Source organism: Cyprinodon variegatus, unplaced genomic scaffold, assembly GCF_000732505.1.
Source record: "Cyprinodon variegatus isolate N-32 unplaced genomic scaffold, C_variegatus-1.0 Scaffold470, whole genome shotgun sequence".
NCBI classification, from domain to species: domain Eukaryota; kingdom Metazoa; phylum Chordata; class Actinopteri; order Cyprinodontiformes; family Cyprinodontidae; genus Cyprinodon; species Cyprinodon variegatus.
The window spans coordinates 430,275-444,487 of record NW_015150923.1 but is presented as its reverse complement, the minus strand read 5'-3'; the positions used below and the strand labels follow the sequence as shown (position 1 = coordinate 444,487).

Sequence of the window (14,213 nt, the reverse complement as noted above, 5' to 3'; positions counted from 1 at the left end):
ACCCATTTGGACTGGGGGATGTTTTCCTTCTTTTGTTAGACTGCAATGCTCCATACCCATCTAAGTGTCTGAGATGTCGGACATTAAAGGGGATTGTTGGCCTGGCTGAATAGACATGGTCCTCCGCTCTCCTGTACAGGGGGTGGGGCTGCGATGATACTGTAACAGGAAGGGATTAAATCAATAGCTGCATTGAAAGTTTTAGCAAGCTGGAACCTGAGTCCTCCCCCTATGTTGAGGGTTGTTTTTCTTTATTAACATAGATGGCTTTCTTCACACCCCTCCCAAACCACCTTTTTTTTTTATCCAACATGTGAACATTCTGGTCCTCAACAGAATGCCCTCTGTCTATAAGTTGTAATTGTACCGCACTGTCTTTCATTGATTTGGAATGGCTATGACCTGGATGTCTGGGAACCTTCACCACCATATGTTCATATACTTCATACAGTTTTTTTATTTTTACAACATTTTTTTAATGGGTAACCTTCTTTTAGGATTAAGTATGTAACTTCCCCCAAAATGTCTTTTAACCTTTTTTGACTGGGAGGCTTATAAAAGAAAATACAATAAAGAGTGTTATTTTGCCAAAAAGAAAATAAAAAATAGTATATCTTACAATTAAAAACACTATGAAAAACCATTCAAAATGTTGTTTTGTTTTTTATAAAACAGTCAACACTCTAAGATGTTGATTTGACATAGATGTAAATACTTGTTTAAAGAGTGTATGGTGTAACACCGAGTTCCAGAAAATCTCCTCAATTCCTCAAAAAATGTGTTTCCAACATCCAGGCAGAGACAGCATCCATCTTAAAATCAGCTCTCTGTTCTCTCTCCTTCTCTACACCAACCAAGCGACCGACATCCATAAGATCAACCGTTGCACGGCTACAGACACTGCCAGCCACGTCCTGCCTCAGAAAAATAACAAATATTGTGCATTTCCTTTTTTTTTTTTTAGCTTTTAAACGTTCGTTCCATCATCGATCTTTTTGGTACATCGAGTTCTGTTGAATTAGTTTTTCATAAGCATATAAGAAGACTTTGATGGGAAGGATGAAAATCATGTCTTCGCCCGAACAGGAGAGGAGATGTGGCGTTCAGCTGCTGAGCGCGCTGCTGCTGATGATGCTCTCGCTCTCTGGTAAGACGCAAAAACAGCCAAACCTGCGCGGAACAATTAGCCTGTATGAGGCCGTGCAAAAAAACTCTTTTTTCCACTAAAAGCAGTCAATGTGCATCAGAAACACGGCTATGCGGCACCAACAGAAGCGTGGGGGCTTGATGTAATATGAAACAATGCAACCAAAATAACCGGTTTTATTTATTTAATTTTATTTTCTTAAGGCCACAATTAAAACCTTATCCTGTCTGGTATCAACTGAGCTGATTTACGTTTGCAGGAAGGGACCCTATAAACATTACACCTTATTTAATCTAAATGAATCAGCATGGCTTTAAACGCGCTTATGATGCAAAGCATACAATTAAGCCTACATGGTCAGTGGCATAATGTTCTATAATGGCAGATCACCGTGAATCAATGATCCAAACCCTTACATAACATACATCCCTTGGAATATCACAGTGTATCAACACACTAAACATGCACTATCATATGTAGATATAACCAAGACTGAATGGGACTCTACCCAGATTATTAAGTAATCCACTGATTGACAGAACCATGCTAATAACCACAAAACAACCACTCAACCTAGGTATTGTGATACTATCTCTTACTCTTGAAAAATACAATTAGATTAAAACCACAACATAAATCTACAACAAAAAATGTTGATTGGAACTCAATCAGTTTTGATTGGCCAGATAACAAGGCACTATAATTAAACTTTATAAACTGCCATTAAAAGCTACTTGCTGGGTTTATTATTCACTAAACATTTTAATAAGCCCTTTGCCCAGTCTATCTTTCAGTCTGATAAACATTAGGTGATAAATGGCTATTTTTTTTCAACCACATTTGAAATTATGTTGATCATATTTTTATAGGGCTGCTCAGTGTGGCAGTGGTTATCCCTACTGCCTTGCAGCAAGAAGGTTCCGGGTTTGATTCCCGGCCTGTGGTCTTTCTGCATGGAGTTTGCATTTTCTCCCTGAGCATGCTTGGGTTCTCTCCGGGTACTCTGTCTTTCTCCCACAGTCCAAAAACATGACTGTTAGGTTAATTGGCTTCTCTAAATTATCCTTAGGAGTGAGTGTGTGAATGGCTGTTTGACCTGTTGTCTCTGTGTTGCCCTGCGATGGACTGGTGACCTGTCCAGGGTGAACCCCGCCTCTCGCCTTTAGACAGCTGGAGATAGGTACCAGACACCCTGTTACCCCACTTGGGATAAGTGTGACAGAAAATGGATGGATGGATATTTCTATAACTTCCTACTTGATTTTGTGTTCAGGCCTGTAACTGGAAACATTTTCATTTCAAAAAAGGGAGGAGAAAGCTGACAACACAAAAGTTGCAGAAAAGTGCTTACGTTAAAAATTTATTACTCTGCCAAAGTATTAAGCAGTAAAAACATCTCTCCACTGTGAATGTGGATACATGGTCTTTTAAACTTGTTTTAATTTTCCTTTTTTTAATGTAGCACTTTGAGATTTGAAGTCAAATGTAAAGTGCATTATAAATAAAATTCATTATTATTATTATTATTATTATTATTATTATAAAGAATGAATTTATTAGGTGAAGTCAATAAAAAGATTACTAAAAAAAAAGAAGTCAAGAGAAAAAAAAAACTTTGACTTAGAAACAAAAAAAAAAAGGCAAGCGTTCTCTTAGCTGAAAAACTTCTACATCAACATACCGTGGTCTTTTTCTTCATCAAAACCCGTATCAAACCCAGTTAATAAATCAGAATAATTTTGAAAGGGTAATTTTCACTTCAGTAACCTGCTTAACTCAGTAAATTTATTTCTATTAATTATACCAATTACAACAATGAAAACAGGACCTTTATGATTATATTAAATGTGACCAATACGACAATACAGAAATGTGGCCCTAACTATGTTTAGTACCTGCTGAAATGAAAACGAATGAAAATTATTGATATTTTCAAGACAGAAAAATAATCATCAGATGAAAACTTTTTAATTATTTGAGAATGACTAAGGTTATGTACTTTTTAAAAACAATTTAAAGACTGTTATGTCTCTTCTCTTACATAATCAGCATTAAATGATGACTTGGATCCAGAGATACAGTAAAGAACTTCTTTACTGTTCATTCAGAACACAAATATCAATCTGCCAAACGTACGTTTAACCTTTAGACCTTGGTATACTAACATTTAGCTCATAAACAAAAAGTAGTGCCAACTTCCTGTTTAAAATATAGGTACACTTTCTATACGGTTTGTATTATATAAGGTTTTCAAGACTGTTTGGTATTTATTTATGTTTCATACTTTTAGTTTTAGTGTTACTTGAAAACAGTTATAAATAGTCTTTGCCAATGAACAATGTGCCATGCAGCTGTATGATTTAAAATTTTTTATCCCTTTAACTTTGCTCAGCAACAGCAAAGTCACAGTTCTTACTAGAAAACACTAGAGGGCAGCATCACAAAGAGATTGGCGGAGTCAGTAAAAATAATAGCAGCAAGTCACTTTAAATATGTTCACATCATTGGGAATGATGCACTTCTTAAAGGTCATCCAAGCCTTTTTTTTGCCTTTATGACTAACAATGGGTTATTTCCAAAAAAAAAAAAAAAACTTTTTCTATCGTACCTGGAATTGGGAATTAGAGAATGACAGGGAGCATATGTACATTGACAACACCAAGGGCTTTGCATGAGACAGTTATGTGGTGTAACTTTTGTAGGTTTATTTAGAGAGACTTACCTTGTATTCTGTTTTCTGTAGTTATTAATATCAAATGCTTAAAAAAACAACATAGAGGCCAGGCTTACAAAATGACATTGAATTATATGATGCTGCACAATTTTCTAGCTCAGTGGTTTTTCAAACTCGGTCCTCAGGACCCACTGTCCATGGGGGCCTCTAAATACAAACCAACAGCTGTGAGGAACATGACTTAATCCAAACGAATGATTGAAAGCCCTATCTTGCATTATATTTTATAGATACACATATTAGTACCTCTGTTTAATTGGAGCACTTTGCACATCTATATAACATGAGAGCAAAAGGATCATTTATTTGCAACGTTTCAGTAAAATCTGAGTTTAACTGATGAAGGTGTAGTACGGAAATAAAGAGTTTAGAGATCAATGTCTTCTTATGCAAGTTGGACAGTGTGTGTGTGGGAGAACTTTTTGGATTGTGAGCCCTTGCTTATTAAAAGAAATAAGCAAAGTAATAATTAATATAAATTATATAAAAAACATAAACTAATGAAACAGGCCAGAAAAAAAAAATTTGACACCCTTTACTTTTAAGGCAATTCTCACAAGAACCATGACCTGTGACTCATGCCAAGCTTTCTGGCACTCGGCAGCAAATTTCTTTTAAAAAATATCTTTGATAGTATTGAGATGTATTACTGAATTGATTTTTTTTTTGTGACAGTATAAAAAAGCTTTAAAAACTAATTATTTCTAACCTGCCAGTATGTCGAAGTGATATATTTGTGTAACCAAGATTATAGAAACATTTTCTGCCCAATTTTAAGAACTTATTGTGTATGGAGGATCTAGAGAGTTACTGAAAAAGAAAAACAGCCTTTCCAAATGTAAAATTTAAATTGTCCATTTTTAAATCTAAATTCAAAAGCATTTTCTAATTATACATTCTAAATTGGATTATTAAAGAAGAAGTGTAAATGGTATGTATTAATCCATAATTAACACAAAAATTTGTAAATGTATTTTCAAACCCTATTTCTAAATGAAGATTTAAAAACACAATTCATAAATCTGATTATAAATACCTTTTCTAATCACACATTTAAAAAGATACTAATGGATACCCAGAGATGGTTACATCTGAGGAGCAAAAGTGATTGACTTAACTGTTTTTCAGTGTGCTCAGGGACCAAAAATGTACCAGAAAAGGTAAATGAAGAAAAGTTGATTAGAAACAGCTTCTGAAGCAACATATCTACAAATACAAAAGGTATAACCTTGTTTCGTTTTCCTAATGTCGGTCAGTAATCCAGATCCTGGACATGTTTGGGTGCATTAAAACACAAGCAAACTTGATAGCATATAAAAAACCAATCTATTAACCAGTGTAAGCTGAATTGTGTAGACAAGAGGTTTAAAATGTTTTAACATTTTTGCCTTACTGAATATGCAGAATTTATATTGGTGACAATAACCTGAAAAATCCTGGGGGGAAGATATGCATATGTAAATATTAACCTCCCCAAAATTTGATTTATCAAACCGAAAAAACAATTGCAGGGGCAGGTTATGAATCTTTATTTAACCCAGGTATTTGAGCGTTGGGTGCAAGCTAACACATGGAAATATGCGGTCATTGTACAAAGAAGGTGTCTTTGCTAAAATAATACACAAAAGAGAGAGTCTATGAACATGTACGTTTCTGGCTCATATTAGGACTATTAGAAATAATGCATTATTAAACCATTATGAAAACCTTCACGATATCTTCATTTTGGAATCTTCAAAAAAAATGTCCCTTAGTGTATGTTAACATCAGAAAGCTAAAAGAAAAAAAAGAAAATAACAAAACACCCAAATCTCTCGCTTGTTATTTTAGGTTTTATCAAAAGTGCGAATGTTGGCAACCTTAAGGAGTATATTTTTAGTCTGACCTTAAAGAGGGGATGTTTACTTGTATTTAGTGTCAAAAGTATAAAGACATAAAGTTTTTGGTGTTTTTTTTTTTTTTTTACAGTGTATATAAATGTATGCCAAAGGTCCTTTCTAAAGTATCAGTGCAGCAAGCCATGCCTCACATACATTTGACCTTCAAAAATATAGAGTAGAGCATCGTGTCATAGAGTGAAAATAGTGTTTGGCTAAGATATGTAAGACAAATCCAGTCCTAATGAATTAAATGCAGTGGAGAGTATTTGATGAATACTGTGTTATCTACAGCCCTCATTGCTACTGATATAACTACCCTTTTCAGAAGTGGTTTGCTCTGTTCAGTCTTGGTACACATCACTGCAACCAACCCAGGCTGTGCAGATTTCAAAAGTGATGATGCACCTTATTGCAGCAATCCTGGTGTGTATTTGCTTCAAACATGTCAGCCAGCTGTTTCTGCAGAGCATCCGTCATTACTACATTGGATCTAAAGAGCAGCCAGTCAGCTAATGCTAACATAAATTAGCTGCTGTGAGTTTCTAAGCACTGCAATAGATGGTTTAAAGGAAGTTGCAGGTTGACTTCCACACTCCCCTGAATAGATTATTAGGTCCCTGGTTAAAATGTATTTTCGAAACTTCTTTTTTGTCGTTAACACAGTAGTGAACCCTTCGTAATTTGATTGGTAAATGGGTCTACCTATGAATCTTATTGGAAGAGAATATTATCAGCATGCACTTCAGTTAAAGTGAAAAAGTTAAGCTATGAGTTAAGTTGGGGACAAGCTGTTGTTGAGTCACAGAAGTAGACTAATTGGTCTGGCATCCAGTTTCCCTATAAACTAATACTGGTTTAAGATCCGATGGTATTCTGTGTCTTTTTGATCAAAAAGTCTAGAGATAACTGAAGGTGTTTATGCTGGTGAAGATTCTCAGTTATCCAGGTCATAGTCATTCCAAAAAAGTAAAAAAAATAAAATAAAATCCACTGGATTTTATTCCCAAGTTTGAAGACATTTTGCTTCCCATCCAGGAAGCATTTTTCAATTCAAAATGTCAGACTTAGTGTCTGGCATAGACCAGTATCGAGTATTGCAGGCTAACAATAAACCCAAATAAGTTGCCATTCCTAAGGGGCGAGCCCGTTTTTCAGGTTCAATTTGCATGTTTTCTGAGCTCTATAAAGCTTCTATAAATCTTTACAGAGCTTATATAGATTTCTAAGCTCTAGAACGCTTCGAACTCAATGCTCTCTGACATTTTGAATTGAAAAAGCTTCCTGGATGGGAAGCAACACGTCTTCAAACTTTGAAACAAAGTCCAGGTTATTGATTTTTTTATTTTTGGAATGCCTGAAGTTATGTTTTTTTTTTTATCTCGATTTTGACCTTTCAAGGTTAATTGGAATGTAAGGGCTCAAAATTTGCTTATTGAAATAAAAAAATACATATTTACCAGTGTTATCACTTACAGTGAAAATGATATGAAGAATTCTGATCTAAAAGACAATGAAATGTGCTTGCCTGGGCATTTTCATCTCCAAAAAAAGATTTTTTCCGATACCTACAGTTGCGTTCCTTTTTGTCTACACACAGGAACTGGGAAAGACTCCTAAACCCCACGCCAATAGACCAATTACTAATTCAACTCCAAAAAGGTGAAGGGGATAAGAGGCTGATCAAAAAATTATATAATATGTTTTTGTCCATGAACAGTATAGCGGACCCATTTGGGCAAAACAAAGATAGGAGGCAGAGACGGCCAAAAGTATTTCTGATGATATGGGGGAAGAAGTCTGGAATGAGGCACATCGAGTTACAAGCTCAAATAAATGGCGGAATATAAATGGAAAATTATCAGCAGATATTTCAGGACTCCAGACATAGTAGCTAAGATGGATCCTAAAGTATAAAGTTTGTGTTGGTGAAACTGTGGCTCTGCATTCCCCAGTCATACACATATGTTCTGGTCAGGCCCCAAATTGCAAAACCTCTCGGGTGATGTGTACAAGGCTATAAACCAAATCTTTCAGGAGGTTATATCAAAGGATGTAACAACTGCAATACTCAGTATTTTTCCAGTTGGGCTGCAAGGTTGAGCCAAATCATATCTCTTAAATGTTCTTCTTACAGCGGCCCTGAAATGCATCATAATTAAGTGGAAGCAACCAGAATCGCCTTCCTATAACTCATGGGTCCAAATTGTAAGGGAATTATACCAAATGGAAAAGATAAAGTACTCGTTAAGACTTCAAAAAGACATGTCAGCCAATGCTGGGGTCCTGTGTAAGATTTACTCAAGTAAACAAGTCTTACAACTCAGTTTTTATTTTATATTTTTCTAGATTATGTTTCATAGAACTGCCATCTGAGGTGAATTATTGTGCTAGGTTTGTATAGTGAAGTTGTGACCTCAATTATGATGCTGAAACTGTAAAATGTCATACTGGGACAGTTAAGCTATGGTACAATTTCACACTGTAAAAAACTGTTGTCATTGTATGTTGTGTATTTGCTCTGTTTTAAAATCAATAAAAAATGTAAGAAATGTGCCTGCCCTGTCTTCTGACACATTTGAACTCATTAAGGTAAGTGAAAGCAATAGAAATGGGGAAACTTCTTTAAAGTTAGGATTGTAATGGATTGTGTTAGTGTCTGTGTGTGTGTGGTTTTTGGGTGTGGGCTTAGAAAGTGGATCTCTCAGGAAAGGAGGTGGGATGGAGCAAGGAAGGTGGACAAAGTTGGGAGAGCAAAGAGGGAGAGGCAGAGGGAGGGAGGAGCCACATGAGGGTGCTTCACTGCAGTATTTCATCTGTTAGGCAGTCTCTGCATTTGCCTCTCTTTTTTACTAGCCACATGACTGCTGAGTCAGCAGGAACAGTAGTCTGTACAAAAATGTTTCTTTCGTTGTATAGCTGAGCTAGACTGTCTGTAGCAAGGGAATATATGTTTGTAATGCCAACAGATGTGTTTACTTTAATGCATCTCTGTGAAGTGTATATACATATTGGTTAATTTGCAAGGATGACATTGACATTGCACACTAACAAAGGTGAGCTAATTGCAGCTGATGCAGACTGGAGAGAACGGTAGATGTGTGTTTTAGAAAACACTTGAAGTGTGCATATATATACATATATATATATATATATGAGAGAGTGTGTGAGATAGAGAAGGGATAGGGTAAGTAAAAGGGTTTGTGTGAGTGTGTGGTGCAGAGATGCAGGCCTATGGAGTGTTGCAGCAGCTGTGGGAAGGGAGCCAGAAACACTTGACTGCAGAGGAAAGATTGGTGCAGAGTCCCATCACACACAAACAACACAGCTGAGAGAGGATATGGACCCTTGTTGGAGGTTGGGGGGCTGTGTAGAGACAGTAATAGTACTTTTTCCTGGTAGTTCAACATTCTTTTTAGTTTATTAAATTATTATGTGTAATAAATTGGAAGTCAGACATTTAGGTCGCAAAATCAAGTTAGTTACAATGCTTCATTATTTATTAAATTGCTTCATATCCTAAAGGGAAAAAAAGCACTTTATTTTCTACTACTATTTGAAGCTTTTCTGGATACTTTAGTTAGGATATTGGTTAATCCATTTAAACAGTTATTTTTGTTTCATCCTATAACTTGTGTTCCTGCCCATATTGATCATAAAGACTTAATCCCTTCATCTCATCCCGTTACACAGCTCAGAAAACTATTTCCTCAGGATAAAAAAAATTAATTCCACCCTTCCTACTATCAGTCTTGGACTGCAACTTTCGTTTGAAGAGAGAGGAATTACTCAACTAATGGGAGTTTGAAAAAGGACAAATATGCAAAGACAAACATCCTCCTAAATTGAAGCTTCTTTGCTAGGCTTTTACTTAATAGGTATTTTAACTGTTTGTCCATATTGTATTACGATTTTTAGTGACACATAATTAATTGTTTAGAATGTTAGCCATTTGTACATGGTTGTTAATAGCATGCATCTCAAAGGGTACCTTGCCTTAAAGAAATATTTTACTATGATGAGCTTAGTTAATCTTGTTTTTTTCGGGTGTTTTGTGTTTCTAAACAGGTTGTTCAAGCATGGATGTGATAGTGCCCAGTTACATCAATGCACTCAATGGAACAACTGTCATAATCCCCTGCACCTTCACTTCCTGCTATAAAATTGACCTCACCAAGTTTGCTATGAATTGGACGTATCAAGAGAGCCTGAACAGCACAGAGGAGAAGGTAAGCTTACTAATCCTTAAAACTAGGAATAATCAGCTTTACAGTTTTAACCCAGATTTAAGCTTTGCTTTCTCCCTCCGTAGTTCATGACTTATGATAAGAAAAAAGGAATGCAACCAGTGCCGTTGAACCGCTTCGGAGATAGGGTGGAGTTTTCTGGGACCTTGGATAAAAACGACTTATCAATCAAGCTAACGGATGTTCAACTTGAGGATGAGGGGATTTACAATTGTTACGTGAGGAACCCTCCAGATCGCATCCAAGGACATGGTGTCATTAAATTCAGTGTGGTCACAGAACGTAAGATTTTAAAAATTCTTCGGCCCACAAAAAAAGCATTACCCTCTTCTACTACATTTCCCAAGGCTTTAATCTAAGTGGGAGAGGCTTACATCTCCAGCAATTATAAATAGTACAAACAGATATTGAGACTAGATGACAATTAAAAAAAAAATTTGCTACACATTTGTTTACATTTTATGGCTGTTGTTTCAACCTCTGGTCACAATTAGAAGATTTTTTTTTTTTTCCTTTGGATTCATTTTTAAGATTCATTGTCTTTACATATATCCCCTTTTAGACCAACAGTGGAGTATTGACCCCTGGTTTTAAACCTTTGCTTCCTTTTAGGAGATACTATTAAAAGATCTGCAGGAAATGTACAGGGTTAGAGGAAAACTAATTGTACTCTGCAAGAACGGTAACACTAAATTATTTGAACAAGTTGGATAAATGCATGTCAATTTACTGTGAATTTCAATTATTTCTGAAGAACTTAATTTTTACAATAATGTGGAAATAGTATTGTGGTCCTCCTTTAAATTTATTCTAAATTCTGCTAAATTGACAGGTTAATAGCGCATACATAAACGAGGTATATTCAGTTTTAAAATGATAAACTCATTTGAGTGATCAAAGCCAACAGAACGCCCCTGACCCTAAAATCTATTTATATGGCCCAATAAATCGACAATAATCATTGTTGTTGGGTTTTTTTATCAGTAGGCTTTGCTCCTAGAATCAAATCTACAAACAGATCATGTAAAAAAAAAAAGTGAATTAATTTTGATAAAATAGCAATCTAGGTAACAAACGTAGTGGGTGAATGTTGGTGTGTGTTTTTCTTAGACTGTTGGGATCTACTTGTGATGAGCTAGCGTTTTACTTATTAATGACCAACAAGAGGTTGAACTTAGCTTTACTCTCGCTCATCCACACACACACCCACACACACACACCGGTACTCACATAAACCCACGTCATACACAGGCTAACTCAGCAGCACTTTCTTTCCACTTGTTTAATCAGAGCTTTTAGCGAGCACTGCACTTGATTCCATTTTCTGTCTACCTCAAAAGTTAACTCTCTCCTCTCCTCCCTCTAGTTCCCCCTCCAAGAGATTCAACCATTGCTGTTGCTATTGGGGCATCAGTGGGAGGAGCTTTGGCTCTTCTGATCCTCTCAATGGTGGTTGTGAAATGTCTTCGTCGACATCGAAAGCAAGAACTGATTTCAGAGGAAAAGATGGAGGAGGAGGGAAAGCTCGAGCCTGAAGCTGTTGCAGAAGAGGGAACAAAGTAAGATAATCTGGATATAACATTTCAATTTATAAACTAAAGCAGTTTAATTTTAATAAAAAAATATTTTTTTTCAAGCCATTTCTGTCCATGACATGACCTAATCCTTCTGGATTTGTTACTACCAAACATGTAATTACAGGTTCGTGCACTGTAGGTTTGAAGATTTTTGTTATAAAGTGACAAAGTTTAAAGTTTATTTTCAGCTGTTTCAAAAGACGACGTAGGCCTATACTTTCCAAATAAAACATAAACCCTAAAAGTTAGACTTGGCCAGACCTATTTGACCTCAAGATTCCTTAAAACAACTTTTCTGCTACTCTAAGCAACCAATAGGCTTCCTTGTCCCGTTGGGTTGCATGTAGCCCAATAAAAGGAGTAGTTTTAGCAGTTGGAAACATTATGAATAAATTGAATCCATTTATATGTTAACGTTTTCAATCTTTTTCCCATTCTGAAGACAGTAGGAGAGTTTTTTTTTTTTTTTTACATTTGCCTTTGGGTCTACAAATATATTATATAATTTAGTTTTTCTTATACAGGGACATTTAGAAGAGTGCTTTGAACATAGCACATTACTGTTTAAAATGTATATTTTGCTTTTCTTTCCCTCTATTTTAGATTACCATAGTAACCTAAACCAGCATCTATGGATCATCATCTCCATCCATGGTAAATAAATGGAATGAATCATCATAAACATATTGTAGATTCGTTTCTTGTTGTGTTTTGTATTTGTTTGATGTAATCTTGGTTTTGATTTCAGAAGGTGCATCAAATTCTTGTACACAAAATTAGTGATTGTCAAAATCACATAATTTTTTCCTCTGTTCTCTTACAGAAATGTGCACCCCCTCCTTCAGATGCTATAGTAACCACTGCTCAAATCATCACTGACCAAACGGGTCTGTGTGTGCCCAGTGCACCGAGGGAAATATTGTTTGTATGAATGTATCGATGTACATGTGGATATTCATCCATCCCCACCAGAAATGGTCGCTTTTAGATTTTCTTTTTTATTTTCTTTAACAAATCAGGGATGTACAACTCTTGAATTAGTTCATTTTAATCTCCAGATTGGATCAATAAGAATACGCATTCTTGCCATGTCCACGTTTACAAGGTAGTACCCAGCAAGTTTGCATGGTAGAATAACCTTAAATGATTAGCCACATTTTTATTTTACACCCAATATCTCTAAACAATAATATTGTTATTAAACAATATATATTGTTAAATATATATTGCAATTTTTATAAATTAGATACAGTGTTGCAAAACTCCAACCATTAGATGATGGCAAAGTGCTTCCAGTATGATTTTTTTTGTATGTGTAGAATATGAATCAACAGGCATTAGTGATATCCATGCAGCATTTTGGCTATTGGGTAGTTCAAGGCAAATAAAAGTGTATATTAAGTTAAAAGCTGTTAAAAACCGGAAAACAATTAAATGGCAAATCTACAGGGAAGTTATTAGTAATGATCCCAATGAACAGAACTATATCTTATGCTTTTAATAGTTAACAGCTATAAGCATTGCCAGAGGCATTATATTAAAAGGTGAAGGACACATTTAGACAAATGAAGAACAACAGTTTATCGAATAGTGATCATTTTTTTAAAGTGCTTCATAAAAAATAGGCATTTACAAAGCAGGCTACAATTTTTGGTGGTAAAAATGTCAGCTTAAGTCATCATAGACGGTTTTTAAACAATCTTTTTAGATCTAATAACTTTTTTTAGAAAAACAGGATGAAAATTAAAAGCAATTACATTTCTGTAAACTTATTAATGTATGGTAAATAGGCTGGTGAAGAAAAAACTTTGATATTTTAAATTTACATTAACACAGATCCAATTCTTCCTTCACTGTTTTTAACCCTGCCCTTTTTCCCAGAGTTCACTCCTAGTCATAGCTAATGCAGTTAGGAGACATGTAACATCCACAATGGCAGCTGATCAGCAGCTTTTTAAAGCAACACTGAGTACGTTTTAACTCAAGTATTAGCTTCATTTAAGATGCATCTAATGATATTGCAGATCAATTTACAGTTCTTGGCAAATTTCGATGCTCTGCCCTTCTCAAAAACGTGCCTTTGCAACTTGAGTAGTCTGATCTGTCAGTAAATGAGTCAGCAGCAACAGCAGTCCGAGCTCCCCCTAAACATGAGAGCTATTCCTTAAAAAAATGTTATTAGGCTCAAAACAGATATGACACTTACCTGATCAGACATATTTTTGGTTCAATGTATGTAGGATTTAATCTAGAGGGGTAAATTTGACCTTGTCAACACAAGTAACTGGATGACTTCTCAATATGTTTGCCCAATGTGGTCTGCTATCAGATTCCAGAATGTGGAGGGATGTTGTTTGCTTTCGCAACAGGGCAGAGTTGGCAGTTCATTTTATGGTTGCTAAACCTTAACCTGGCAAACCAGATTGATAATGTGTTGCACTAAGTTTTAGTTCGACACATTATCCACCTGGTACTGCTCCCATCAAATCAGGGAAAGGGATGACATTCAGCAGAGCCTTCTGAGCGGATTAGTTAAAGCTAAATTCAGTGATAATAATGGAAAATTCTGAAATTCATACGAAACAGTGGTGATAGCAGCAGCTACATGTAGGTCCTCCTGCCCTGCCATGT

The 14,213-nt window shown here is 35.6% G+C and overlaps 1 protein-coding gene across 1 annotated transcript; it reads left to right on the top strand.

Annotated features, from left to right (window-relative positions):
• Positions 1-902: 902 nt before the first annotated feature.
• On the top strand, positions 903-13,399 carry scn2b (sodium channel, voltage gated, type II beta subunit). The gene is made up of 6 exons (XM_015389693.1): positions 903-1,147; positions 9,827-9,987; positions 10,071-10,287; positions 11,372-11,564; positions 12,186-12,236; positions 12,406-13,399. The coding sequence occupies exons 1-5, from the start codon at positions 1,051-1,053 to the stop codon at positions 12,193-12,195; spliced, it is 678 nt and encodes a 225-aa protein (XP_015245179.1). The 5' UTR covers positions 903-1,050; the 3' UTR covers positions 12,196-12,236; positions 12,406-13,399.
• The last annotated feature ends 814 nt before the right edge of the window (positions 13,400-14,213 follow it).

Bases quoted from the DNA above. Each gene is read 5' to 3' on its own strand.
- scn2b (XM_015389693.1), top strand. From the start codon at position 1,051: ATGGGAAGGATGAAAATCATGTCTTCGCCCGAACAGGAGAGGAGATGT. The intron at 9,988-10,070 runs GTAAGCTTACTA...CTCCCTCCGTAG, and splicing joins TGAACAGCACAGAGGAGAAG to TTCATGACTTATGATAAGAA. The intron at 10,288-11,371 runs GTAAGATTTTAA...TCCTCCCTCTAG, and splicing joins ATTCAGTGTGGTCACAGAAC to TTCCCCCTCCAAGAGATTCA.